The sequence below is a fragment of the Panthera tigris genome, chromosome F2 (assembly GCF_018350195.1).
Source record: "Panthera tigris isolate Pti1 chromosome F2, P.tigris_Pti1_mat1.1, whole genome shotgun sequence".
In the NCBI taxonomy this organism is placed as follows: Eukaryota; Metazoa; Chordata; class Mammalia; order Carnivora; family Felidae; genus Panthera; species Panthera tigris.
Window position 1 is genome coordinate 12,915,511 of NC_056676.1, and position 26,001 is coordinate 12,941,511.

The 26,001-nt window shown below is 41.1% G+C and overlaps 1 protein-coding gene across 1 annotated transcript in view; it reads right to left on the bottom strand.

Moving 5' to 3' along the window:
* The window catches only part of ASPH (aspartate beta-hydroxylase), a 222,254-nt gene that overhangs the window by 29,415 nt on the left and 166,838 nt on the right, over nucleotides 1-26,001 (bottom strand). The window contains exons 19-21 of the mRNA XM_015538820.2: nucleotides 21,909-22,007; nucleotides 19,711-19,800; nucleotides 13,823-13,960 (exon numbers count right to left, since the gene is read on the bottom strand). Of these exons, the coding sequence (XP_015394306.1) occupies nucleotides 13,823-13,960; nucleotides 19,711-19,800; nucleotides 21,909-22,007 (327 nt within the window). The remainder of the gene's footprint in view (nucleotides 1-13,822; nucleotides 13,961-19,710; nucleotides 19,801-21,908; nucleotides 22,008-26,001) is intronic.

The following is a 26,001-nucleotide window of genomic DNA, read 5'->3' on the forward strand; positions in this document are numbered from 1 at the left end:
TATTCTTTAGATTCCTGGATTGTCACTAGAGATTGTTATCTGGCTACTCTGGCTTCCTGCAAGTCTGATTTACAGCAGGCTGGCTTCCTGGGTTATTTATTACAGAAAAGGGAGCGGTTTCCTAGGCAGTTTGCTGCAGGTTGTGGGTCAAGGTTCTAGTTTTACGTATGGTCTGGATGCCGTCTGTACATTCAGTCGCTCATTATCCTTACTGAAGAAAAATGGCAAGATGAGGCACGCAGCACGGGGCAAGAGAAGAGTCTTGGAGAATGGGATTTGGCTCTTTCTAGAAAGTGGCTGAGAAAGGGGTGTCCACTACTAGGATAAAGGAGAAAAGACAGTCCAGGTTACCAGGGGAAACATTCAGCCTGAGGGCTTCAGGGAGCAAATGAGATGCATATTCCTCATATCATAGGCCAGACTGGCAGGCACTGGGCCAACATTTTTAGAGGAAATTAAAAGGGGACACAGGGACCGTCTCCCTTTCCTGTTCCGTCTACAGGGAACAGTGCACTGAGCTATGTCCTAGACAAGCAAAACCCCCCAAGTCCCTAATATCAAGAGACAAGAGTGTGACAGGAAAATATCGAGGGGCTAGGATTCTGATGGGGAGGCTTTCTGTGCATATATACAATAAATCACTTATCTAACAGATAAACAGATATCTATAATATGTATGTACATACGTATATGTAAGACATTGACCTGTGTGGATGCGTACTAAGACACAGATCATGACCAACAGGATTCAAAATTTTGGCACAGCAAATAGAGTACCATTCCACAGATACAGTTCACAATTTTTCTGAAATATTAAACACTGCACTGTGAGTTCCCAAAGAGAGTCACAGATAAAGACCATTTTTAGACATTTTTTTTTCCACTGACAAATACTGAAAACATGCTGATTCCATCTGGAGAAGGAAAACCACCTTTCGGTTTGAAATAATTGAGAGAATGTAAAATATTTTATTCTTTCGCTGTGTTGCCAAAATCGTCATCACACGCCAGTCTAGAAGCTCAGCAGAGTGCTGACTCTTGTTAAGGGCTCCTGTGCAAACACACACAGGCACACACAGCATGGAGGGTTTTCACTGGATTGTGTTTTGTTTTGTTTCATTTTTTTTTTTAACGTTTATTTATTATTGAGAGACAGAGAGAGACAGAGCGTGAGCAGCGGAGAGGGAGACCCAGAATTTGAAGCAGCTCCAGGCTCTGAGCTGTCAGCACAGAGCCCGACGTGGGGCCCGAACTCATGGACCACGAGATCATGACCTGAGCCGAAGTCGGACGCTTAACCGACGGAGCCACCCAGGCACCCCATGTTTTCAGTTTTGAGCCTCATTAAAACCTTGCAGAAGAGAAACTGATGTAATTATTTTGAATTTAGAGATTAAGAAACTGAGGCTCAGAGAGTGAAATGACCCTCCTGAGGGGTCAGAGCTGAGAAGAAAACTAATGTTTTCAACTGCGGAGCCCCCTTTAGAAGCTTCCCTTTGAGTCATACCCCCTTCTAACTCTCCGAGTTCTCTGGACCCTACTGACATTGGGTTGTCATTTTTTTGTGGGTGTGAAACCATCACTGGAATCCTCAAAGTTTAACGTTTGATTTAGAAAAATAGGATTAAACTATTATGTTAATCTTAAGGAACTGCTTTGAGCACTTCTTTGTCTTTATAGGACGATACCTACTTTCATATAAAATTGCTTATCTTCTTAATTTACAGCTTAATGCCACTGTAAATCTGACACTCTTGCTTCTTTCTTAATCCATTTCATTTCAAAAGCAGTTCAGTGGAAACATTCAAATATTTAATTGCACAGACAGAAATGTTGAATAGACAGAAATGCTGAACCACTAACAGATTACTGTATAAGTCTTATTTTTGTCAGGTTGACGTTATTCTTACACAATGGGTTTCTTAATTAAAAGCCACAGTCTGAAGGAAAACAACACGGAGAGTAGCGTTTTAATCAATCATTCTTATGCACTGTGTCGTGCCATCAGAAAAATATTACTGGGCACTCCTCCAACTAATATAACTACAATATGAGGAAGGGGAAACTTGTCTGTGATGCTATTTGCTTCAGAGCAGGTGCTCTGAATAACTCAGAAAAAGGATGCAAAACTTTTCCTTTGGCCCGTGATGAATGCAAAGAGGTATCAGGAAACACAAATACAAAAGGTGTATTTTAAACTATAGTTTTCAGTTGCTGTTCGCTGTTGTTGAGTTTTCAATGTTAGGACAGTGATTTCTATATTAGGAATGGAGTAGTGTACATCAAAAAGCTAATCTCAAAAGGGAAGAGGAAAACTCTGACGGTATGGTGGCTTTTCTCTGGCCAGAAGAGATATTTTTTCTATTTATAACCTAGCAAAGACTTTAATCCATTTGTTTCAATTGCTCTGTGAAATACCCCTAAAGCATTTATAGCTTTGATATTTGCGATCTGAGCAGCAACCTACATGCTTTTAATGAAAATACACCTAAAAGAGAAAACTCTACTGGGATATTTTTTCTCTAATTTTTTTTCAATCAGTTGCCATAGCCTCTTACCACCCCCAGTGCACCGAGTTGCCAAATTGCAAACTACAGAAGGAGGGAAAACAATGAACATTCAACAAGAGGGAAAAACACAGATAATGCATTGTCCCATGCCTTCAAGAAAACTGTACAGTGCGAATAATTTAAATGGAAATGTGCTATCCATGATAGTTAATTGTCATATGAGGGCCAAAAGGATCCTAAAAAGATTTTGGCCAAAAAATGGGGTGTGTGAGTGGCTCAGTCGGTTAATTAAGCCTCTGCCTTCGGCTCAGGTCATGATCTCAGTTTGTGAGTTCGAGCCCCGCGTCGGGCACTGTGCTGACAGCCCAAAGCCTGGAGCCTGCTTCAGATCCTGTCTCCATCTCTCTCTCCCCCTCCCCTGCCCACGCTCTGTCTCTCTCTCTGAAAAATAAACGTTAAAAAAATTTTTTAAAATGTCAGCTACCTGATCTAGAAAGTTTCCACTTTAAGATGTTAATACCCAATCATGGATTGGGCCTCTTTGCATGTTATGTAATTTGTATGTTGTGAAACTAGACATTTTAGATAATGTGGCAACTCTAGAAATCCAAAATATATATAACTTGAAAGTGGAAGGAATATTGATGTGCAAGTGTTTGTCAACTAAATGGTCACTCGCCCTGGATTTCCTTACACAGCAGGCTCTCTCCTGTCACAGTCATTATTGGCAGATGGTCACCTTGAAATTACTTTCTTATTTGAAAGTCATAACCAGACACAACATTAACATTTTTACCAGGAAAGACAGTTAGCAAGTAATGCACTGAGTTTCAAACACAAGATGTCACACACTCTAAGATTCTGTGCTGCTGGGGACCCTACGATCGATGCACAGGTCCTGCTTTTCTTCTTAAATAAAGAAGAACTTAAAGCAGGCAGGGCTGAAATCAAGAAGTCTAGGTAAATAGGGATTTTGAAATACAGGGTTGACAAAAAGGAGGACTTGAAACTAAGAGCAGACGCCAGTAACTCTGAGGGCAGAGTGGGCTACAGAGAAGGTATGGACTTTGGGGACAAAGATTTTCCTTCAAATCCCAGCCCTGCCAGCATTAAATATGAAACCATGGACAAACCTCATTTCTCTACTCCCTCCATTACTCATACATAAGTGGGCACAGACACACCTACCTTGGAGAGTTCTGTAAAGATTAGAAGTACTATATACAAAAGCGCTCAGTGCATTGACTGCAAACACATACACTACAGCTGTTACATTATTATTTTGATAATACACAATATTACAAAATTGCCTTTCCAAGTATTTTGGAAACTAAGAAGTATTTTCTATGGAAACAAGGTAACTAATTAAAATCACAAGTCATAACTAATACTTACTGAGCACTTCCTAGTGACTTGTTAAATCTGAACAGTCAGGGAACAGATCCCATTTCCACAGACACTGCAGATAATGAAATCAAAAGACACAGAGTGTTGCTCAATGTTACACAGCTAGTAAGGACTGGACCAAAGTACCAGAATGAGGCAACGTGGCCACGGAGTCCTATGCTCTAAACCGCTTCACTCTATGGTCTCACTGATGATTGTTAAGGTAGGTGTTTTTCATCAACCCCCCAGAAGCCTATTTATTTTTATTAAAAACATTTTTTTAATGTTTATTTATTTTTGACAGAGAGAGAGACAGAGCATGAGTGGGGGAGGGGCAGAGAGAGAGGGAGACACAGAATCCGAAGCGGGCTCCAGGCTCCGCGCTGTCAGCACAGAGCCCGACGCGGGGCTCGAACTCACAAACCCTGAGATCATGGCCTGAGCCGAAGTCAGACCCTTAACTGACTGAGCCACCCAAGCACGCCTTACTTTTATTTTTTATAGTTTATTTATTTTGAGAGAGTGTACATGTGCATGTACACACACACACACACACACACACACACACACATATTGGTGGGGGGGGGCGGGGGGAAGGGGCAGAGAGAGAATCCCAAGCAGGCTCCATGCTGTCAGCACAGAGCCTCACTCAGGCTTGATCTCACAAACCATGAGATCATGAGCTGAGCCGAAATAGAGTTGGACACTTAACTGACTGAGCCACCCAGGTGCCCCAGAAACCTATTTATTTTTAACATACTTGAACTACAATATAATATCATGGTTTCCTTTTTTAAAAAACAGATTTATTGAGCTATAACTCACATACCAAAATTCATTTGACTTTTATAATACAGTGGTTTTTCATATATTCACAGAGTTGTGCCGCCATCAACTTTATTTTAGAACCTTTTCATCATGCCAAAAGTAAGTGCTTACCCATTAGCTGTCACTCCCTCATCCCATCTCCTCAGTCCCTAGCAATCGCCAATCTACTTTCTGTCTCCATGCATTTGCCTAATCTGGACAGTTCACATAAACAGAATCACGCAAAATAGGTGGTCTTTTGTGACTGTTTTCTTCCACTCGGCGTAATGTTTTTTAGGGTTCATCCATGTTGTACCACGCATCAATACGTCATTTTTCTTATTGCCCTTGTGTAGTTATACCACATTTTGTTTACTCATTCAATCATCATTTAGATTGCTTCTACTTTTTTTGCTGTTATAAATAATGCTATTGCGAACATTCACGTACAGATTTTTGGACGAACGTACGTTTTCGTTTCTCTTGGGTATACACCTAGGCGTGGAATTGCTGGGCCATGATTACCCTGTTTAGCTTTTTGAGGAACTGCCATACTGTTTTCCAAAGTGGCTGCGTTACTTGACATTCCCAGCAGCCATGTTTGAGGGCTCCAATTCCTCCTTGTGCTTCCTAACACTTGTTAATGTTCATCTTTTTTGTTATAGCCATCCTAGCGGGTGTTAAGAGGTATCCTGTGGTTTTGATTTGCATTTCCCTAATGATGAATGACATTCAGCATCTTTTTTTGTGCTTCTTGGCCATTCATAGATCCGCTTTGAAGAAATGTCTATTCAAATCTTTTCCCATTTTAAAACCGAGTCGTCTCTGTATCTTAGAGTTAAGAGAGTTCTTAATATATTCTAGATACAAGTCCTTTGCCAGATAATGACTTGCAAATATCACCTCTCATTCTGTGGATTTTATTTTCACTTTATTGCTTGTGTTCTTTGAAACACAAGAGTGTAAGTTTTAATGAAATCTGATTTCTCTATTTTGACTTCTGTCATTGTGCTTTTGGTGTCATATCTAAAAAAAAAAAAAACACCACTGCCTAACTCAATGTTATGAAATTAATTTCTATGTTTTCTTCTGCAAGTTTTATACTTTTCCTTCTTACATTTAGGTCTATTTCCATTTTTGGTGTAGAGTATGAGGTAGCTTCATTTTTTTTGCAGATTGATATTCAGTTGTCCAACCTGTCCTTTTGTGAAAAGACAATTCTTTCCCTGTTGCACTGTCTCGGCACCCTTATCAAAAAAGCAACTGGTCACAAATGTAAGACTCTCAGTTCTATTTTATTGATCTATATGTGTACCCCATGGCAGTTCAGATGTAAGAGTGACAAGGGAAAAAAATGTACTCTTTTATGTTTACCCATGGGGTTACCTTTTGGAATGCTCTTTTTTCTTCATGTGGGTTTAAGTCATCATCCAGTGTTTTCATTTCAACTTGAACATTTACCTTTTGTTGGGGAGCTGGTCCACCAGCACGAAACTCTCCCAGTTTTTATTTCTCTAGGAATGTCTTCATTTCTCCTTTATGTTTGAGATTATTTTGCTAGCTATGGAATTCTTTTTATTTTTCTTTCCGCATTTAAATGTCACCCCACTGCCTTCTGGACTCCGTGGTTTCTAATGACCACTTAGCTATTAATCATATTGAGGATCCCTTTTCCACAAGGAGTTCTCTTTCCCTCTGCACTTTCGAGAGACTTGCTGTGTTTTGGCTTCTGACAGCCCGAGAAGCGTCTAAGCATATTTTTTGAGTTTATCATACCTGAAGCTCACTGAGCTTCTTGGGTGTGTCACGTAAGCCCTTTCATCTAACTTGCTAGGCTTTTGGCCACTATTTCTTCCAATAATCTTTCTACCACCTCTCTTTCTTCTCTCCTTCTGAGGATCCCATTACACATATATCGTTACACTTGACGGTGCACAAGAGATTGTGTTCTTCATTCTCTTTTCTTTCTGTTCCTTAGTATGAATAATCTTAATCAACCCAACTTCAAGTTTGATGATTATTTCTCCTATTAGCTCAAATCTGCTGCTACGCCTCTCTGGTCATTTTATACTCAAGGTGTTAGTACTCTAACGCTCCAGATTTCCCATTTGGTTCCTTTCTATATTTCTATGTCTTTATTAATATCCTTTATTAAATGAACTATCACTGTCATAATTTCCTTTAATTCTTTAGATATGGTTTCTTTCAGTTATTTGGGCACATTTATAACATTGATTTAAAGCCTTTGTCTAGTAAGTTCAGCATCTAGGCCCCTCACGAACAGTTTCTATGGACTGTATTTTCCTGTAACATATATACTCTTCTGTTTCTTTGTGTGTTATGTAACTTTTGTTGCAACTAGACATTTTAGATAACGTGGCAACTCTAGAAATCAGATCTGCCCTCCTCCAACATTTGTTGTTGCTGATTTCCGTTGCTGTTGCTACTTGTTTGTTTGGTGACTTTCTCGGATTAATTCTGTTAAGTCTGTCACTCTATTGTCATGCATGACCACTAAAGCCTCTTCTGGGTTAGTTTGATGGTCAGCAAATACATGGCCAGAGATTTCACTGATTGAATTGAACTAGTAACTCTCCCCTCTTTGTGGTGAGAGGCTCTGTGTGCGTTCTGGAGTATGCCTGCAATACCCAGGCAGTTTACAACTCTGCTTTCTTCTTCACTTCTTGCCTCCGCGGAGCCTCAGTCAGCCAAAGGCAAAGGACTGTGATCCCCTTGATATTTCCCGGGCGTGTACCCTACAGTGTACACGCACTGGAATATACATCCCCGGCAATACGTCAGAGCTTTTCAAAGCCCCTCATGGGCATCTTGTTCATCAGATTTTCTTTGTCAAGCATTTTTCTTTGCCTCAGTTGGTACAACTGCCTTGGGCAGCTGTGGTATTTAAAAAATGGCCACTGATTGTTTTGACTAACATCCTGGGACAAAGCTGTACTTAAGAGCGAGATCAAATAATAACACTGTCCTGAGCAGCACAAGATACGTCAAATAATGGTAGTGCCCTGGATACGAAACTTTGCAAAATGCCCCAAACCTAATCTGGTGACAGTAATGCCCACAAGGCTGTGGTCTTCACAGCTAGAGTTGTAAGACTGCCAGTTTTCAAGGCTATCTGGAGGTGGGGAGGAATGGATGAGAGTAAGTCAAGTTACTATCCCACAAATCCTTCTGTTCTTACTGAGGTTGAGCAGATTTTCTTGAATAAATGTTCCTCAAGTGGCTGCAACTCTTTGGTTAATGTACAGAGCTCTGCAGAAGTTGATTTCGATGTTTCTTCTCAGCGCTTTCATCACAGAGTTACAAAGATATTCCCTCGGTCGTTCCAAAATCCTGTCCCATCCCCCAACAGTTTATAAGAGTAATTAAATACTTGAAATTTCAACAGGAACTCTGAACACTCTAAATATCCTTACCTATCATACGAATTTCTAGAAAAGAATTTCTAAAGAAATTTCTAAAAATTCCTAGAAAAGAATACCCTTGTCCCTTGTTCCTGAAATAGGGAGAGAGGATCTCTTTCTTCTCCAGGCAGCCCTCTGAGTGCAGTGGCAGTATGAGACAATTTCCCCTACATTCAGGAAAGGCCAAAAAGGATGCTGTGCCGATTGCTCATACGTACGAAATAGAAGTGGTAGGATTTTTATATCCCTGGGACTTCCGACACAACTATGAAACAACTTGAGAAAAGAAACTTTATTATAGAAACTTATACAACAAATCCCATTTGTGAGTACCTACCCTGTATCAGATGCTGTGCTAATCACGCATGAATGTGACAGACACAGCCCTGCCATCTTAGGGCACATGATCTCAGGGGGCTACAGGGAATTAAAGAGGCTGTTAGAATCCTGCGTAAGTACTTAAAAAGGATGTATAAGGTGCTTTTGGACACATGCAAGGAAGGACCTCTACCTTATCCTCCTAAAAGAAATGACCACTTCTCTAACATCTGAAGGATAAACAAAAATTGGCTGTCAAGGGGATAGAAAAGAAGGAGAAAATGAAGGGAGACACGGGCGAGAGACTATCACATGGGATGGTCTGGTGGGAGGAGGAATTTTGGCTGAATTAATAATAGTAAAGGGCAGTACTAAGAAATATGGACAGAGCAGTAAACCTGGGATTTTGAGAAAAGCTGAATCCCTGACCAAAACCATATAGTTGGAAAGGAGTATTAACCATGGGATCACATGGTGAATTAACTTTCACATTGAATGTTAATGTCTCTAGGCAGCTGGAGATAGAACAAAATGAGTGAAAAACTCATTTGGGGAGCACAGCTTTGGTTGTAACAAGAAACTTTCACGGCAGTTGAACCAAAGCGAGGAAGGTTTTTTTTAAGAAAATGAATGACAAGAAAGAGGAGAAAGCAGAGAACAGTGTTTGAATCTGAGCGCATGTCCACAGTCAGCAAGGGCACTGAACACTGGAGGTCACTGGTCCAAACATTTGATGTGTCTCCTCCTCCTTCCTGACAGAACCCTGATTTAGTTCAGATGAGGGAAACAAAGGCAGAAGGAAATGGTAGATAAAATTAAATGTCTTTATAACCTGAAGCCCATTGACAAATATTTGAGGTAAATACAGAGTGAAACATTCCTCCAGGGACTCCCTACTCTCTTAATGTTAATGCTTTCCTAGAGGGAGAAAGGACTTCAGCTCAGCAATAGCAAGGCCCCCAGTATCTTGCGAGTCCGCTTTAGCACATGAAAGTCCTTCTGGAGACCTTCCTTTTTCCTTACCCTCCCCCAGCTCCCAGGTATATAATCAGTCACTCCTCACAACCTTGGTGCAGCTCTTTCTGCCCACAACTCCTATCGCCCTGCTTTAATAAAACCACCTTTTTGAGTCAAAGGTGACTCGAATTCATTCTTGGCCATCAGCTCCGGACCCCCACCACCACTCCAAAATCATTTGGGTGTTCACTTCCTCTCAGATAATCCATTCAACTTAAGAGAAATCTGACCTCTCCCTGGCTTCAGGAGTTGATCTATTGGTTTAAAGATAACGTCACAGCCCCTTGCCAGTAATTCATCCAGAAGGGAAATGTGACTTAACTAGCTCAATCAGACCGAAGGAAAATATTTTTGTTCCCTGGTTGATGGAGAGGTACACTCTTCCTCCAGCTGGACGCGTGCTGTCCCAGCCTGCTGCCAGCTTCCTGGTCCCCAGACTCCTTTGTAACTGTGAATGCCCATGTGACATGGTTATGACCACCAGGACGAGGTCTGCTAGGAGGTTTCTAGAATGCCATTTGGGCCTGGCATGGTGGTTCAACAACGTTATGAAGCTCTCAAACACTTCCTAACCTTTTGTTTCAGGTGCTGCTGGCAGCCATCTTGACATAAGCCAGCACAAGGACGAAGCTAGCTGGGGAGGAAGTGAAGACACAAGAAAACCTTCTGCCTGGGTGCACAACCTCTAAAGTCTGCCCTACTGCTAGGCTTCCTTCACCGGAGTCAATCAAATTCCTTGTTACATAAGCCAGGTTCCAGTTGCGTTTCTGTTCCTTGAACTCGAAAGCATCCAGAAAGCTATAGTTGGGAAATAAACTCACAAAGAGACCAGGAGATAAAAGATTAGACGGTAGAAAGAGAATCAGAAGAGCTCAGTGTGACACAATCTGAGACAGGATGAAATTTCACAATGGAAAGAACCGCTGACAGTGCTAAATGTAGTAGATTTATCCAGGAAGATGTTTTTCCTTTCCTAATTCTGCTTTGGATATAGAACCTCTTTAAATCCAACTGTAGGGGCGCCTGGGTGGCTCAGTCGGTTAAGCGTCCGACTTCGGCTCAGGTCACGATCTCGCGGTCCGTGGGTTCAAGCCCCGCGTCGGGTTCTGTGCTGACAGCTCGGAGCCTGGAGCCTGTTTCAGATTCTGTGTCTCCCTCTTTCTCTGACCCTCCCCTGTTCATGCTCTCTCTCTCTGTGTCTCAAAAATAAATAAATGTTAAAAAAAAAATTTTTTTTAAATAAATCCAACTGTACTCATTGTCACCATACCACGGTTTTCTGGCTTATTAAATATTTAAAATCTAACTGATGGTGGCCTCTTTACAGTTGGATTATGATGATTATAGTGTGCTTTTACAAAGAAATACAGAATAAATATAGTCGAGTAATGCTTATTTAACGTAAGTAAACTGAAACCACCCTGAGCCTTTTTTTCCCCAAGTAGAAAAAATTCATCAGTGAAGACTTAGAAATCTTGCATATTTTGTTCAAGATGTTCTTTAACAAACAACAACAACAACAGCAAAATGGAAAAATGGAAAACACCTAAAAGTAGAGAGAACGGTATAAACTTCCATATATCTATGACTCAGAGTCCAAAGTGATCAATATTTTGTTACTCTTGCTTTTCCTCTCACCTCTCCCGGGAGTAGCTACACTGGCTGGTGGTAAGAACAGCCCTCTAGTTCTCACCTACTTGCTTTCCCCTATCTGCGTGGGAGGGGCAGCTGTCTGCCAGACTAGCATCACTGCCTGCAGTCTAGGCCAGCACAATGGTCCAACCTAATGTGCTTTCCAAAAGTGGACATATTCTGAGTATAAATGAAGAGAAGGAGGAAAAGTAGCTGGGGGTAAGGGAACGAACACATAGGTTCTGGAATGGAGGGAATGGAGGGAAAGCCAATATTGTATTAATGCCTCAAAAGAGGCTCAGGGCAAGAGATGATATTGTCTCTTAGCTCAATTACACCAGATGCCTGAAAAGGTGAAGCCATATATTTCTAGGGCCACTCATACTTCTGGAACCTGATGAGATCTAATGGAGGCCTGCCAACTTGAGCGGCCTTGCCCTGGGAGATATTTTCAATTGATATGATGATGAACTAGACTAATTATTAGTGACTGAATGGAACTCTAGTAATGTGCCAGTATCTATTAACTGTTATGATCCTTTGTTATACAGGATGCATAAAAACAAAACAAAACAAAACAAAACAAAACAAAACAAAACAAAACAGGGGGTGACCTGTGGTATCAGGTTCCTGGCACTGATCTTTGTCTCAGATTCCTGGCACTGAGCTCCTTAAAACCCTTAGGACTTCCTGAATTATAGGAGTGTCTTGTCATTTAAATAAAGGCTTTTTGAGCAAAACTGAGTTTATGTTAATGAGGTGACTTAGAATGGGGCCCCTTGATAACCTCAGGATGGTCACCAAAAAGACCAAATGGTTGAAGGGTTAGAACTTGTAGCCTCACCCACCAGCCCCCAGGACAGGGTAACAGGTATTGTCAATTAAGCTCTATAAAAACTTGAACAAGATTTGCCGAGCTTCTGTGTTGATGAAAGTGTCCACACACCAAGAGACAGCAACATCCCAGTTCCATGGGGACACAAGTTCCTGCACTCAGAACCTTCTGGACCTTATCCTAGGTACCTCTTTATCTGGCTGTTCATCTGTATCCTTTATAACATCCCCTTCACAATAAATGGATAAACCCAAGCAACCATTTCTGAGTTCTGTGAGCCACTCTGGCAAAGCAATCCAACCCAAGGAGGGAGTTGTGGGAAACTCCAATTCATGGCCAAATCAAAGCACAGGTGGCTGCCTGAACTTGCAACTGGTGTCTGAAATGGGGGCAGTCTTGGGAGACTGAGCCCTTAACCTGTGACTTGATGCTCTCTCCAGGCAGACAGTGTCAGAACTGAGTTACATTTGTAGGACACTCAGCCAGTGTCCCCTGAGAACTGGAGAATTGCTTGGTGGTGTTGGAAAACACGTATCGGAGGAGTAAAATCAGCTGACTGAGCAGCAGAATGTTATGTCTGAACAACGTCTATATGGCAGTTAGATTCTCAAGCTGGACGGAAGCCCATCGAACCTATAAGGCAGATGACATCTTCTACATTTTGAGTAGAAAACAACATTATTAAAACTATGAGTTAATTTACCTCCCATTTTATTAATACAGGTAAGAAGAAGGAAGAGCTTACCAAAGCAACAGTAAACTTCTGACCAGCCTCTACCAAAATCACAGACATTCTTACTGTTTGGATTTAATCTACCAAAACAAAAGCTTCCAATTTCTCTCTCTCTCCCTCTCTCTCTCTCTTTGGCATTAAATTGTTAGAATCACTTAGCGATTCTCTATCCTACAAATCTGCCACAACATTTTCTAAAAATATTGCCTTTTATTTTAATAGACTCAGAAGTAGTGGTTCCCCGAATATAGCCCAGGGATACCTAGGGTATTCCTTGCCCTTCAAGGGGGTCTGTAAGATCAAAACCATTTCCTTAACAATACAAGGATGTTATTTGCCCTTTTCATACCCAAATCTTTCACGGTGTACAATGGAATTTTCCAGATGCTACCTGACATATGATAATAATACCACTCTAGATGACATATATGTGAAGTAGATGTGAGAATCCTGTTTTGTATTAAGCCAGACATCAGAGATGTATAAAAATATAAAACAATTCCACGTACTGCATATTTTTGTTTTGAAGACAAAGTTACTTTTTAAGTTATTTATATTAGCATGTAATGAAATGTTTAAATCTTTAAAGAATTCATAAATAGTACATTTCTTTTTAGTGTTAATCTTGAATAGTTAGACTGACAGACACAACCCCCCATATACAGGCTCCTTGGGGTGCTCCGTAAGTTTTAAGAGTGTCAAGGGTTCCTAAAGTCAAAATGTTTGAGAACTGTTCTTCAAGAAAAATTCCTTTCTTCCCCGTCTAAACTGACCTTTTTTGGGTAATGGGAGAAAAGATTCTTTTCCAATCTTTTTTTTTTCAAGTTTATTTTTATTTATTTCGAGACAGTGAGCTAGAGAGCGAGCAGAGGAGGGGCAGAGACAGAGGGAGACAGAATCCCAAGCAGGCTCCATACGGTCAGCATACAGCCTGATGAGGGCCTCGAACCTACAAACTGCGAGATCATGACCTGAGCCGAGACCACGAGTCGGACGCTTAACCACCTGAGCCACCCAAGCGCCCGTCTTTCACCAGTCTTTTTGCAAATGTCACTGGATATAAAATCAATCTCCTCCCTGACATTCCTCTACATGGTAGGCATTCTCTGATTCTGAGTAGAAAACAGACAACGATTCGTGGGCACTCACGTGAAGCACTCACCTTCACCAATTCTGTGTAGCCCGTTTCTTTTGGGGTCCACCATGGCTGGGCTTTCAGTCCATGCACGTTGTAGAGGGAGCGCTGCCACACAGATGCAAAATGTCCCCTCTTGTGCCCAAGCTCGTACCACTTATAGGCCTGAAAGGACAAAGAGACTGAACTACAAACGAAGCATTTTTATTAATTTAAAACTACAGTGTCATTTTTTTAAAAATTTTTTTATCGTTTTTTATTTATTTTTGAGACAGAGAGAGACAGAGCATGAACAGGGGAGGGTCAGAGAGAGGGAGACACAGAATCTGAAACAGGCTCCGGGCTGTGAGCCATCAGCCTAGAGCCCGACGCGGGGCTCGAACTCACGGACCGCGAGATCGAGACCTGAGCTGAAGTCGGACGTTTAACCGACTGAGCCACCCAGGCGCCCCTGAAGTGTCATTTTTGTAACATGTAAATAAACAGCTGCTAGTCAGGTGCCCAAATCTGTTAACACTGGCGAGAATACGATCATTTGATTGGGTTTCTGCTCATGACCCACGATGACAAATGCATGTATGCATTTTAGTTTCACTCTGAGGCTGTATGCTCTTGCAACGCAGGGTTCATGCTGCGATAACTGTGGTCTTCCTTGGAGTGTCCAGCACACAGTCTAGGACATATTTGTCAAGCGGATAAATAACATAAGAAACCATAGCGGATTGTATCTTTTGGCTTTCATTTCTCAAGTTCTAAGTTTCCCTTAAAAGGAAAGGGCTAGGGCTAGGATTTTAATTTCTTCAAAGACGTCTGCATTTACTGAATCGGATTGCTAAAAAGAAATGTTACGTCTTTTCCCATGCACTTTCTTTCCAAGTCCCCATTCCAGAAGCCGGCCCCGAGGTGGCGGAGCACAAATCCTCCATTAAATTAAGCAGACAGAAAGGAAATATCATTCTGAGCTGGCCATAAATACGGCGGTAGCCCACAGTGGACTTTTTTTAAGGGGGAAGTTTTGTTCCTTTTTTGGGTTTTCTGCCGCCATGAGGAATAACATTTGTGGCTTTCATCTAGTCGTAACATGAGGCAACTTGCCTCCAAGAAGACTAGCCTTTTCAGGGACAGCTGGCTGCAGGGTGTGCTGCTCCACAGGTCTCCTTCGAGTGACACCCTCACCATATGCTCCCCAGGGGCCCTCCCCACGGGACTGCTGCACCGCGCAGTCTCCACTGTCTTCGGGGTGGAAGGCCCCCCGAGGGCTGTACTTACTAGTACTGCCTTCATGACTGCAAGTCTGCATAGCGGTTGCTTTGGAAGAGGGCGTTCGAATACAAATTCTGATCGCTTAAACAGAGGCATTTACTATCGGGTGGATGAAGAAGCTATGCAAAGAGAGAATCTTCATAAAACTCCAGATAGACTTAATTAAAAAAATATTTTTAAGCTTTATTGTTTTTAATTCATTTTGGAGAGCAAGAGAGAGAGAGAGAGAGTGCATGGGAGGGGCAGAGAAAGGGGGAGAGAGTCCCAAGCGGGCTCCACGCTGTCAACGTGGAGCCCGACGTGGGGCTTGAACTGAGATCATGACCTAAGACGAGATCAAGAGTCGGACGCTCAACCGAATGAGCCATCCAGGCGCTCCAACTCCAGATATACTTTAATGTAAAGACTAGTACCTTTTAAAGGTCTTAAAATTCTTAGGTCAAAATTTCCTTCACTAGAAAAATCAAGCGTGGTAACAGTACCACGTCATATGTTCAGTAACACTTTTCAGGTTATTGCTCACTTTTACATGTGTAATTGCATTTGATCTCTTTAATAACCTCAAATATCTCCATTTTACAAATGTTGAAGCTAGTATTTAAAAAGGCTAAATATGTTGGGGCACCCGGGTGGCTCAGGTGGTGATCCCAGGGTTGTGGGACTGAGCCCTGTATCAGGCTCTGCACTGAGGGTGGAACCTGCTTAAGACTGTCTCTCTCTCTCTCTCTCTCTCTGCCCATCCCCCACTTGCACGTATGCTCTCTGTCTCTAAAATACAAAAAGGAATTAAAAGAAATTTTTAAGAAATCAGTAAGTATTTTGAAGTATAACCCAAGGCTCTAGCAACTTCATCCATCCTCCTTCTATCTTCCTATCATTAAAAAAGAAAAAAAAAACTATCAGAAGTGATATTCTTATTTATCTCTCTCCATAATACCTCAAGTTAAGAATATATATACTCATCATTCTTACATGTCTTCCTTGAAATACATGTTAAGTTGTAGCCATAAAGTAGTTTCTTTAAAAGCCCGAAACTTAAAGTGGCTAGTCATTGCGTGAATTTTGTTTTTGAATTTTGAATGGAATTTTGAACTTTGCGTTTTACTTTTGAAATCAATTTGACTATTTTAGTTATTTCTGTCCAATTTAAATTTAGGATCTCATTTCCTACACCGTTCAGTGTTAAAAGTGAACAACAATATGAATTACCACTGTTGATTTTTTTTTGAAATGTTTATTTTTGAATCAGGCAGTAATTCATTTTATGGGCCAGGCACAATGTCAGAAGGGAGAAAAAAAAAATCTTCTAGAGAAACCAAAACAGCAAAGCTCATAGCTCTAGTTCAGGAGTTAAAAGTCACAACGTAGTCCCAGACCTAACATTCACCCTGCCGGATGCCTGGGCAAGTCGTTTCACCCACAGTGTCAGGTTACCGCTATCGCCAAGGTCTCTTCTCACACTCAAAGCCAGTCCTACTGGACCCTTTTTTTGTACCCCTCTGCTACTTAACTTTTCAAGAAACAAAACTGTGACAGTGATGCGTCAGGAATTTTAAAAAATCATCTTCAATGAAGGTAAAATAATCTTCAATTATGTAGAGGACCCAATGAATTCAGTCAGGCTGCTTTCTTACAATACAAATTGCTAGAAAATCAATGATCAAGTTAGAATCCTCTGAAAATTCTCTCTTTACTCTTTCCCTTTTATACCTCTAATCAAGGATATGAAAATAAACAGAAAGATCACCTGTGGATACCTTCTTACATGTGTTTTATATTAATGTCTCCTATACTTCAAATTCTTGCCAGGTATGGTTTACACACACACACACACACACACACACACACACACACACACACTCCCACAACACAGAAACAGTATATCAAAAGATCCCCACTCTGAAAAGCCCAGGCCCCGTCTGGGGTACAGGCCTGTCAGGTGTGACCCCAGCTGGAGCCTGTGCCCCTGGAGCTCTGTGCACAGTGGGGCACATGAGCCACACTTGTGGTGAGGACGGCTGGCTGCGGCTGGACCGTGAAGGACTACGAATGCCATCACTTGGACATATGACTTTATTTGTAATTTTGCACCGTACGGTTTTTGAGCACACGATGTCCTGGAAGAAAGTAAGACAAAAGCAATAAACAACAGCCAGGCTTGTCCAGCCCTCTCCGAGGCTGACAACACTGACCGAGCAAGCGGGAAGGTGAGATGGGTGCCAGAGGCTGGGGAAGTGAACTTCCCCAAACGTGGCCCCGACTGCACAGGAGAGAAGTTGGCAATATCATCAAATGAGAGATGGAGCCCAGGAAGAAAAACGGTTTAGAAGAAGACAAGTGAGCTGTCTCTGTGACCTTGCATGGTGCCACCACACAGGCAGCAGACACAGAAATCCTGACTTTGAGTAGGAGACCAGCTAAAATGTGGATTTGTGCATTAATGGAAATACTGAGAACAGCTGCAGGTGAACTGCTCTAAGACGATCATGGTTTAGGGGCACCTGGGTGGCTCAGCTGGTTAAGTGTCCGACCCGGGATTTTGGCTCAGGTCATGATCTCATAGTTTGTGAGTCAGAAACAACCCTGTTAGAAAAACCTTCTTCAAAAACAATTTTATTGTCAGCCTCTGCAGCACAGAAGCTGTGAGTTTGGTCCTCTTTTGGTGCCTGAGCAGAGCCCCATGCATTGGAACATGAAGGATGGTTGCTTCCCAATTTGTAAACTCAGGGCATGACAGTCAATTCACAATACCTGATATCGAGAATATACTAACACGGGTTTCCTATAGGCTTATTTTTGTTCTCCTGTAAGGATGAATCCCAGTGAATTTTTTAAATTCAAGAACTGTGGTGTTCTTTGCCATCTTGATGGTAATTAAGCTGATAGAACAGTCCCATAGGTTCAAATCCCAAGCCCTCGACAAATGTTTAGTAGTGAATTCTTTGCCCTTGAAGTAAGGGCTGTTTTCATCTAAGATGTGAGAAAAAAAATCACAGACTTCTTTTATCTGTCTTTGCCCTGGACCCTAAGAAGTTCAAAGATAAATTAATTAGTGACAATTACATTTATAGCAATCAGACATGAACATTTATCCAGTGTTAGATATTATAGCAAAATCTTTTTTATCCTTCTCATTCAAAAGAGGTACCAGGGATTTATATCTAAAACAAGGAACACAAAAACGAGAACTGATCAGTGAGTTATTTTCCTTTCTTCACGTCTAATGTCTCATTTTATTCCAGTTGACTGACTGGTAGGTTAGAGGAGAAAGGGACAGATGCATAGAAATGTATAAAGCAAACTGACAATCATCCAAATCTCTCTTACCGCAAATCAGTTCATGTCTCTAGCTGGCAATTACCCCATCACAAAACCCCTGCTCTTATGAACCCTCAAGTGTCAAGATACCTCCACGTTCTTATTAATTTTAGAAACCTGACGCTCTGTTATCTTTTATTTTTATCCTTTAAGCCTACTGCATTTTACTACATATGTGGAATGCAATGGTTACAACGATTCAGTGTCTCGCTTCGCCCTTTTGCCTCTGACTGTAAGGAGAGCCCACTCTAGAGCCTTGTGATGATGTAAGACGGAAAAGGTAGGCTTCACTCTCCACCAACAGCCTGTAAATCATGGTGATTGTTGACAATTTGGTAACTTCAGTATATGATGTCATGATTAATAATCTCAAGTTATGTTTAAAGAAGCTGACACGGTACTCAGAAAAAAGCAGTAATCACAAAGAAAACACGTAATTTGGTTTAGCTAGTACATTTTGTGTATCAGTACCTGTCATTACTCTAGCTATAGGTATTCATCTCAAACTTGGCATTAAATACCAGAAGGTAATTTACATAATTAACCACTGAGTTCAGTGTGCTTAGGGATCAGTTGAATAAAGACTTCATTCTAAAAATAACTACTTTTTAAATACCCCAAATAAAATAAAAACAAATCTAGATATATTGTTAAAAGATATTTAAGCAATTTCAGACATCTCTTCGTTTCATAATTTTAAAAATATTTTTTCAGGACAATGCTTATGCTTTATGCACACAGACACACACATGTGCACACACACACACACATACACACATATACACGTACTAAATGAGAGGCTGGTCTCATGATTACTCAGCTAGTTTCTTAAAAGAAACTATAAGAGTCAAAAATCCCCAAAATTCTTTCTAGGCTTGTAGGAGTTGTTGGGTTGCTTTTTAAGAAAAGTTTAAATAGCTAAATAGTTTTGGCGTGCCTGGGTGGCTCAGTCAGTTAAGCATCCGACTCTTGACTTTGGCTCAGGTCACAATCTGGCAGTTTGTGAGTTCAAGCCCTGAGGAGAGCTCTGCACTGACAGTGTGGAGCCTGCTTCAGGTTCTGTCTCCTCTCTCTCTGCCCCGCCCACACTGCTTCAGGTTCTGTCTCCTCTCTCTCTGCCCCGCCCACACTCATGCTCAGGCTCGCTCTCTCTCTGTCTCTCTCTCTCTCAAAGATAAATAAACTTAAAAAAATAGCTAAATTGTTTCAATCACCACCTTCAAAAGTCTACGCTCAAAATATTTTTTCAGTTGTTAATTTCTCCTAGAATTACCCTCCCCACCCCACCTAGTCTACCCTCTGTTAAGAGAACAAAAACTTCACAAACTCATTACCTCTTTGTCCCCAACCCTCTGCATGGCATCCCCCAGGTGGAAGTAAAACCTGCCATCGTCAGTGCCGGGGTCCCCAGATTCTATTCCTTCCTATAAAAAGGACAGTGTTAGCATTTAATGAAAAAATTAAATACCAGCTTTTGTTCATTGATTTACTTAATCTTTATATACCATATAAAAACCTAAGGAGCAGAAAAGTTCATCTCAATATTAAAGTTTGGCAATTAGGTTACTGGTCAACATTTACAGTGCAAACCCAAAAAGAGGTCATAAAGCTTAATTTAACAATACATTTGCCATAAATTAACAATCTCCTAGCCCATAAAATTAATATATGAATCATCTCTGTGGAAACTATCATATTTCAATATCCCAAAGAATTTCTTGACTGGGTATCTATCCCATTTATTTTGCTCTCCAAATCTGACCATATGTCATCTGGAGGCTTCTTATTCCTAAACCAAAATGTTTAGTTGCTCATAAAATGTTTGAAGTGATAGAGACCTAAATGCAAATAGTGTTTCATTCTACTCAAAACAAATGCGTCCTCACCTTTTAATGAAATCTTTTACAAAACTTACAGTTAGGATTAAAGCCAGCTGGAATCTTCGAAAATGTAGCTGTTATTCAACAAATCCTATGCTAAAACATTTAGCTGATTTCTGCCCTGTCTCCCGCATAAGGACTGAATTGAGATGTGTATACACAACAATAACAATAACAAAAAAAAGAGAGTGAGAGAAAAAACATTAAAATAAGAGAGTAAATTTAGAAAAGCATAAGAAGGACAGAAGTAAAAAAATATTTAAATATCAAGAATTTTTTCTAAAAATCTGCATTTTCAGGTCTCTTCATGAGAAACCCATTATCTTTACTAGGAAGAAATTTTATTTGCATAATGTTGGAAGGTAGCAGCGAGGAACAGAAGAATCACTCAGGAGAGGAGGAGAGCTGTGATCGGGGCTCTTGACTGACAGGTTAACTAACAGACCCCGTGCTCTGTTTCCCCATCTCTGAAGCAAGGAGGGTACTAATAGCCCCTTATTATGTCAAAGGAAATGTAAGGGGAACACTTTCAATCAGAGAAACCCACATGCCCAGAGGGTCCTGGCAGAGAATGTAAAGGTTTGCAGAGGCCTGGTGACGGCCAAGGCAGACTGGGGGGTGCGGGCCACCTCAAGGGGACAACACTGCTCTTCTCCAATGCTGGGATGTGGGCCAGATGTGATCTTTCAAGAGAAATCAGAAATGTGCATGATTATATAAAACGCTCAGATTCTTAACTAAAGCAAGCAATTTAAAATTGTTTTTAATAGAACTGTGCTGGCCAAATAAAATATGCAAGTTATTTGCAATCAGTGGATTGCTATTTGAGAGCTCTGATTTAAGTCATGTGAAAAAGAGAGATCATGGAAGTGTGATATATACTCTTACTTAAAAAAAAAAAAAAGTTCATAGGTATTCCACCAGCTACCTGTCTAATATGGTAGCTGCTAGCTACATGCTACTATTTAAATGAAAATGAAAGTTAAAAATTCAGTTCCTCAGTCACATCAGCCATATTTCAGTTGCCCAATAGCCACATACAGCTAATGGCTACCATACTGGAACATACAAACAAAGAACATTCCCACTGTGACAGAAAGTTCTACTGAATAGCCCTTAGCTAGACCAAATGTGATTCTGGTATATCTGCAAGGATTCAATTAGATATACAAGGGGAAAAAAAATGACAGCATATTTTAATCTGAGTATTTGAGCTATCAGGTTTTTTAGGGTTTGACCTATTCAGGTGCCATTTGTTACCATACTTTATGTAGGTTGCCATGAGCCCTTGTTCAACCTAGACTGAATGTATAATTATATTATAACAGGAACATTTAATGCATTGCCCATATTCCAAAGTATTACATTAGTAATTTTGATCTACCTTTCCCATTTCAATAAAAACTAGTAACTACAGTTTTAGGAATTTCTTCATAACGTCTTTTCCAAATAATCTCTGCTCGTATGGTTGGCATTTCTACATCCAACACTCTCAATCACTGCCCATGAATGTCATGGTCAGAGGGTGTACATTCTGAAGATGAAAGTACTCCGCGGTGCATGCCAATTAGTCGACAATGTATAATCAAGGGAATCCAAATGACTCAAAGGAATCAGAAGATGAAAAAAAGAGGAAAGGCAGGGATAGTTACCTTTAAGTAGGGAATGCTCTCAGCAATTTTGTTCTGCGCCTTCAGGATAAAGCCATAATGCACTTTAGCAAAGCCATCATTAGGCGTCACATTCAGAACCTAAACTCAAAGAAAATGGAAAGCTATTGTGACTGATACACATTCTACAAATGGCTGTCAAAGGAAATTTTAATTAGCTTTGCTGTGCTTGGGTCCACATTATGATGTTACAGCTTAAAACACTACAGTGTTTTGTCTCATTGCGATATTAGGCTTCAATACCCCCATTTCTTGTCAACTCAAAAAGTTTGCACATCTATCCATCAGTTCTTCATGAATGAAGAAATCTGGGCACCTGGGTGGCTCAGTTGATTAAAAGTCCAACTTTGGTTCAGGTCATGATCTCACAGTTCATGGGTTTGAGCCCCGCATCAGGCTCTGTGCTGACAGTTCTGTGTGCTTCAGATTCTGTGTCTCCCTCTCTCTCTCTCTGCCCCTCTCCCTCTTGCACTCTGTCTCTCTCTCAAAAATAAACATTAAAAAATTTTTTTAAAGGAAGGAAGACTACAGTGAAAAGGCAATGACCATTAAAGCATCAATTGAACAATGCAAATCAGCAAAGTATGTGTCAACTGATATGACCTGAATATTTTTTTTAGGGATCAGGGAAAAACTGCTTTAAATTTGCTGTATTTAAAGTCAACTCTCAGTGGTTATTATACCTTTCTTTATGTACGTGCTTTACACATTGCCTTAAATAAGAGACAATTTAGATTTTTACAATCTAAATTTCACAATCCATTTATTTAACACAAATTTCTTGAATGCCCAGACCGTTTTAAGGACTGAGGATGAAGTGACAAGCAAATCCAATAGTCTGTGATAAAACCTAAGTAAATATTTAATATACATCGAATCCCTACTATCATATGCATTTATTATGATTAAAGATAAATTATGCAACATGCCTCCAAGTTAAATATTAGCAGGGAGAAAGCAAAACAACAACATTCCCCTTTGAAGCTGCCCAGACAAACTAATTCATGGAACAAAAGCGAAAGCCAACAGTTTGAGTTGAGTGAGCATAAGACGAATGTCCTGAATATCCCGTAGCTTCTCTTCATCCTTCAGCCTGAGTGGGGAAAGGGAGTAGCAGCCAGCCTGGGCTCTGTACCCAGGACCAAGTGAGTAAGGGAGACGGGACGCCCTGCCCTTCAAGAGTCCACAGTGCATACTGCTGATACTTTATAAATTTTCGGTTCCTGTCTGGTCCTGCACCTCCTCCACGCACAAATCCAGTCAGCACCACCTTTCCCATATATTCAGAATCATGCCCCTGCCACTTCCTTCACCACTGCCACCCTGCTCTACGCCTTGTCACCTCTCCCCTGTGTTCTCACACAAGCCTCCTAACTGCTGACCTTCTGCACCACCAGCCTGCTCTCCTATAGCCTGTTCTCCACAGGGGCCCTGAAGGAGCTCACTAAATCCTATGTCAGACCTCATTCTTTTCCTGTTCAGAACCCAGATGGGTTCCATGCCACTCAGAGTAAAAGACTAAGTTCTAGGGATGGTCTCCTGGGCCTCCCTTGAGCTGGGCCTCTCTACCTCTCTGGCTTCCTCTCCTAAGCCCCTCCCACCAGCCAACCTAAGGCACCTTGGACTCCTTGCTGCTGCACAGCAAGCCAAAGGCACCCCTGCCTCAGGACCTTTGCATGTACAGCACTTCTTTGCCTCAAAGAGTCTTCTCCCAAACATGGAAATGGCTCACTCTTCACCTTGATGAAATCTGTGCTCAGAGGTCACCATCTTGGTGAAGCCAACCCCCAACCACCCCCTATAAAACAGAACCAACCTCCCATTTACTAGTCACTCTCTTGACTTTTATTACGCTGATTCTTTTCTTTACAGTGCTCATCACCATTTGACTTATTATTCTGTTATTTTTCCCGCTAAGGCCTCAGCTATACAGGGATTTTGTCTGCTGCACTCACTGCTGATCCCCGGGGCTTACAACGGTGCCCGGCACATGGCAGGTCATCAAGAAAGCTGTGCTAACTGAATGGGTGAGTGAGTGCCAGGCTGTCCTCCTAACCAGATTTCTGAAAGCACAGACTCTGTTTCTTCTTCACCTTCCAAGCACCTGTTACTGAGCAAGAGTACAATAAATGTTGCTGGAACTGAACTGAGTTAGTTGAGGCCACTCATGTTTCTGCCAGCATAAGGGGACTGTTATATGAGGGGACTATTATAATGATTGCAACCACACAGATGGCATTTCTATCTATTCAGACCCACAGTCATCCTCTCAGGTAATTAACAAATGTATTCATTTGCCAGATATTTTAGAATATACAGAGTTCTTCTGGGCTCTGGACACATAAGCATAAATGAGATACACTCTTTTCTCAAGGGAAGTCTCAGTCAAGGGAGGAAGACAGATTCACAAGCAGACAGTGATAATCGACATGGTGATAGACACGAGGCATGCAGGGGGGTAAAGAGGAGGAGTAGCTTGCTCGCTCTAAGATTGATGTGGCAAAAGCAAGGTCTCAAAGGTGCTCAGGAGTTCACCAGGCAAAGGGAAGACGGCGGATGGTGGGGGAGGAGGCACTCAAGGCATAGGAGAAAGTGAGTGGAAAAGAATAATGGACCAGGAACGGCAAAAGGGAATGAGACTGGAAAAAGGGGGACAGAAGGCAAATCACAAAAGGTCCTGTCCCTATTGTAGTTTACATGTAGATGGAGAATGAACACGTAGCTTATATTATCTAATGGCAATCAGCAAAGCTCCATGATATGACAAGTGGCTTTATAAAGTTTCTGAGAAAATAAAATTGAGATTAATATTAATACTGTATAGATTCTGTCTCTTTTTCTTTATACACACACACAACAGAGATAGTGACAAAAAACAAGTATAGTTGATATTTCTGCTTCCAGTATAAACTCTGCATGGCACAGTGCCAAGAAAAAAACCCCCAAATCCTGTAATTACAAATTATTGCATATACATATCATTAAAATATCAATTTGTTCTTTAGCACATAATCCAGTGATTTCACTACTGGGTACTACTGGGTATTTAACCCAAAGAAAACAAAAACACTAATTCAAAAAGATATATGCACTCCTATGTTGATTGCAGCATTATTTACAATAGTCAAACTATGAAAGCAGCCCAGGTATCCATCGATAGAAGAATGGATAAAGAAGATGTGGTATATATACACAATGGAACATTACTCAGCCATAAAAAAGAATGAGAAAGAATGAGATCTTGTCATTTGTGACAACACGGTTGGACCTAGAGGGTATAAGACTGAGTGAAATTAGTCAGATAAAAGACAAATACCATATGATTTCACTTATCTGTTGAGTCTGAAAAACAAAACAAACAAAAAAAGCAGAGACGCACCTGGGTGGCTCAGTTGGTTAAGTGACCAACTTCTGCTCAGGTCATGATCTCGCGGTTTGTGAGTTTGAGCCCCGCGTCAGGCTCTGTGCTGATGGTGCGGAGCCTACTTGGGATTCTCTCTCTCTGCCCTCCCCTACTCTCTTTCTCTCTCTGTCTCTCAAAAATAAATAAAATTCAAAAAAAGAAAGCAGAAACCGACCCATAAATACAGAGAACAAAGTGGTGGTGGCTAGAGGGGACGGGGCTGTGGGGATGGGCAAAATGGGTGAAGGGGAGTGGGAGGCACGGCTTCTAGTTATAGAATAAATCACAAGGATGAAACGGCAGCACAGGGAATAGAGTCAATGGTACTGTAATAGTGTTGTGTGGTGACAGATGGCAGTTACACTTGTGATGAGCTTAGCATAACATATGAAGTTGTTGAATCACTATGTTGTACGTCTGAAACGAATGTAACATTGTGTGTCAACTATACTCCAATAAAAAAAATACATAAATTTTTTTTTGTTCAAAAATGTTCATTGCAGCATTGTTTATTACAACAAAATAATTATAAATAACCTATCCAGGTTAAGAAACAATCTGTCAATCAGCTAAGCATCTGACTTCGGCTCAGATCATGATCTCACGGTTCATGGGTTTGAGCCCCGCATCAGGCTCTATGCTGACAGTTCAGAGCCTGGAGCCTGCTTCAGA